The sequence below is a fragment of the Condylura cristata genome, unplaced genomic scaffold (assembly GCF_000260355.1).
Source record: "Condylura cristata isolate star-nosed mole 26May11 unplaced genomic scaffold, ConCri1.0 scaffold00011, whole genome shotgun sequence".
NCBI classification, from domain to species: Eukaryota; Metazoa; Chordata; class Mammalia; order Eulipotyphla; family Talpidae; genus Condylura; species Condylura cristata.
Genome location: NW_004567112.1, coordinates 5,970,231 through 5,973,332, shown reverse-complemented (window position 1 = coordinate 5,973,332; position 3,102 = coordinate 5,970,231). Strand labels below are relative to the sequence as shown.

General features: G+C 54.7%; 1 protein-coding gene across 1 annotated transcript in view; it reads right to left on the bottom strand.

Annotated features, from left to right (window-relative positions):
- The window catches only part of SFXN4 (sideroflexin 4), a 25,520-nt gene that overhangs the window by 14,584 nt on the left and 7,834 nt on the right, over positions 1-3,102 (bottom strand). The window contains exons 6-9 of the mRNA XM_004680977.2: positions 1,953-1,978; positions 1,322-1,375; positions 1,176-1,232; positions 732-797 (exon numbers count right to left, since the gene is read on the bottom strand). Of these exons, the coding sequence (XP_004681034.2) occupies positions 732-797; positions 1,176-1,232; positions 1,322-1,375; positions 1,953-1,978 (203 nt within the window). The remainder of the gene's footprint in view (positions 1-731; positions 798-1,175; positions 1,233-1,321; positions 1,376-1,952; positions 1,979-3,102) is intronic.

Here is a 3,102-nt window from a genome sequence, read left to right as displayed (position 1 = left end):
CCACGCTCGCCCTGACGCAGGCCACGCTCGCCCTGACGCAGGCCACGCTCGCCCTGACGCAGGCCACGCTCGCCCTGACGCAGGCCACGCCCAGGGGTCCACACTGCTGTCCCGGCCACATGGGGCACCCCTCGCATGCACTGTGAGGAGAGGCTTTCCTCACAAGGCCCTCCACAGCACGAAGGTTACCCCGCGGGGGCTCAGGTGACCGTTAGCGTTTTTAGCAGTGAGCCTTCGTTCAGGTGTGACATGAAGGTATCCAGACACGCTAGGTGACAGCACAGTGCGACAGTCTTATGTGCACTGGAACCGAAACACTGGTGTGACTCGCTCTAATGGGCAGGGCTCATTCTCCTGACAGGGGGTGGCCGGGAGCCCACTGTGTCTGCACGGTGGCTACACACAGAGCCCTGAGAGGCCGCATGATTTATCCAGGATGCAAACCCAGACCCGCCTGAGCCCCAAATCTCTGTTTTTAGCCATGACAGGGTTCCGACATCCAAAGCAACACGCAATCTGTATAATGTGTTTATACGTCATAAATTAATTTTTAAAAGAATAGAATTGAGTCAATGCCTAGAAAGTTGGACTGTCCACGTGATTATCTGGGGGTGACAGGATAATAGGTGACTTTTGTCTTAACAAATTTAATTGTGGAAACATAAATTTTAACCAGAGCAAATATAGCCTTTTAGGTTCTGAAGAACAGAAACAATTTTAAGAATACTCACTCCAAAAAAGGTCGAAGAAGCAATTACGCCTGCCCCGAGTAATATACTCTCAAGTGGGCGACGATTCTAAGGAAAAACAAAAAATTCTGTATTTAGCCAAAACCTCCCAGGTGGCCCAAGGGGATAAAGTGCAGCATGATGAAGCTGTCCACAGCCACTGCAGCACGCGTTGGATCCCTGGCCAGGGAGTGACCCACGTGGTGCAGCAGGCCACGCCCCCCCCACGGCCCCTCAGCAGTGGATTTCAGTCCATCCACCTGTTCTGCCCGCACTATGTCTCTGGTGAATCCTCACCCCTTGCACCTCTGGCCTAACCCCCAATTCTTGTATGCATAAAAAAAACTAAAATCTTTAAAATAAACCAAAACACAGGTCAGTAGGGACAGTACAGGCCAGCACCTCCCCAGACCCCCCCCCCGAAGCTGCAGCCCCCACCAGACTCACATAGCTGGCGTTCCCATTGACCATGTTGAATGCCGTGGAGTAGGAATAGAAGGAAGCCTGCAGAAAGCAGAGACGGAGTCATCACATTTGGGTTTCAGGCACAACAGAATTTAGTAATCGCAAAAAAAAAAAAAAGTCATCACTACCTGAGGTAAAATCATGGATTTCAGATTTCTTGTTGACAGTAGTGACAAAAATACCTTTGAAGGAAACAAGGCAGTTGTAAGTGTTCATGGAGGGACCAGTCTGCGTTAGAAGGACCCCTTGGGTGAGAGGCAGATGGGAGCACCGCACCCCGGGAGCTGGGAAGGGACAGCGGGGTATGGACGCGGTGGACTGTGGGAGGTGGACAAGTCATGGTGAAGGAACACCTGCTGGGCCCAGAGTCCCCCAGAAGTCCCTCCCCTAAGACCTGCCACCAAGCAGGGCAGCAAGGGACCGGGGATGCAGCGCAAGCGTGGACGAGGGGGGCCCACTCCCACGTGAGGACGCTGCGAGAGCCAGAGGCATGACCCGGGGCAGGGGTGCAATTCCAGACCCCCAGGGACAGGCTGGCTCAGGGAGCAGGAAGCCCGTCTTCACCGAGCGATCTCCAGGCTAAGCATCCCCCTGGAGACTGCCCTGTGACACCATGAAGCTTCCAGAAGCCGATGCCTGGCTGGAGAAGTGGGGGGCAGGGTGGGATGTATAACCGCCTCTCGGGCAGTCTCTCCGGACCAGTCAGAGACGGTGGGCCTCACCCTCCTCCCCGATCCCTGGCCGCCACAGCTGACTCACCGTGGGCGCTGAGAAAGGCAGGAGAGCTGCAAAGAGAGAGCACCTGTGGCTGCAGCTGTGGGGGGTGAGGGGCCGGGGGCTCGTCCCCTCAGACCCTCCTCTCCAGCCTCCTGAAGCACTGGCTGCAAAGGACATTTCTCACCCAATTTTTTTCCCTAAAAAGATAATCATATGCATATGGGAAATGTGAGCCAGTGTAGGACAGAACACTGAGGAAGGGCCTCTGCTTCCTTCCAGCCACCCCTGAAGGTTGACAGGACTCCTCTGAGGGAGCCAGCAAGGTCGGCCGAAAGCCGCGTGGTCGGGACTCTCCTGTGAGGGGCGAATGCGGCAGGTGACTGAGTGGAAGCCAATGCTCACTCCTCTTGCTGAAAACCCCCTGAAGAGGCGTGCTGGCTACTCTGCTCGAAGCCTGGACGACAGCACATCTGTTCACACATCATCCACTGAATACTTTCTTTTCTTTCTTCTTCTTTCGTGTGTGGAGAAGACTAGGGTGTAGGTCAAAGGTGTAGTGGGTGGGGGAGGGAGGAAAAAGGATTCCCCAGAGACAGAGCGGGGAGCAGAACCGGTGGATCGACTGAAGGACACTGCTGAGGGGAGCAGCGGGGAGATGGGAGAAGTCTGCTGTGCTGTGCCATGTGCTTCAGCAACCCGGCTGGGGATCGAACTCAGGCAGCAGTAGTGACAGCTCTGAGACTTAATCCCTAGGCCACCAGGGAGGCCCCCCATTTACTCAATATTTTCAGCCAATGTTGAGACCTACTGATCGAGATAAAAACTCCTTTCAAAAGTATCACTGCTAGACCATCCCTGGTGGCACAAGGGGCTAAAGCACTGCAAAGCTGGCTGCAGCAGCCTCAGTGTGAGTTCGATCCCACACCTGGGAAGGTGACCCACGTGGCTTGGCAGAACTCTCCTGTCTCACCCCTCAGCCGTGTACTTTAGTCAGTCAGCCTGTTCTGCTCCCTACTCTGGTGAATCCTCTCACCACCTCTGGCTTGTACCCCAGTTCTGTATGCATAAATAAATCAAATCTTAAAATATATATGTCCCTGCTGGCCCTCCCTTGTGGCGCAGCGGGTTAAAGCACAGCACTGAGAAGCTAAAGCCACTTCCTCATGAGTTCGATTCCCGCCTGCCCAGGAGG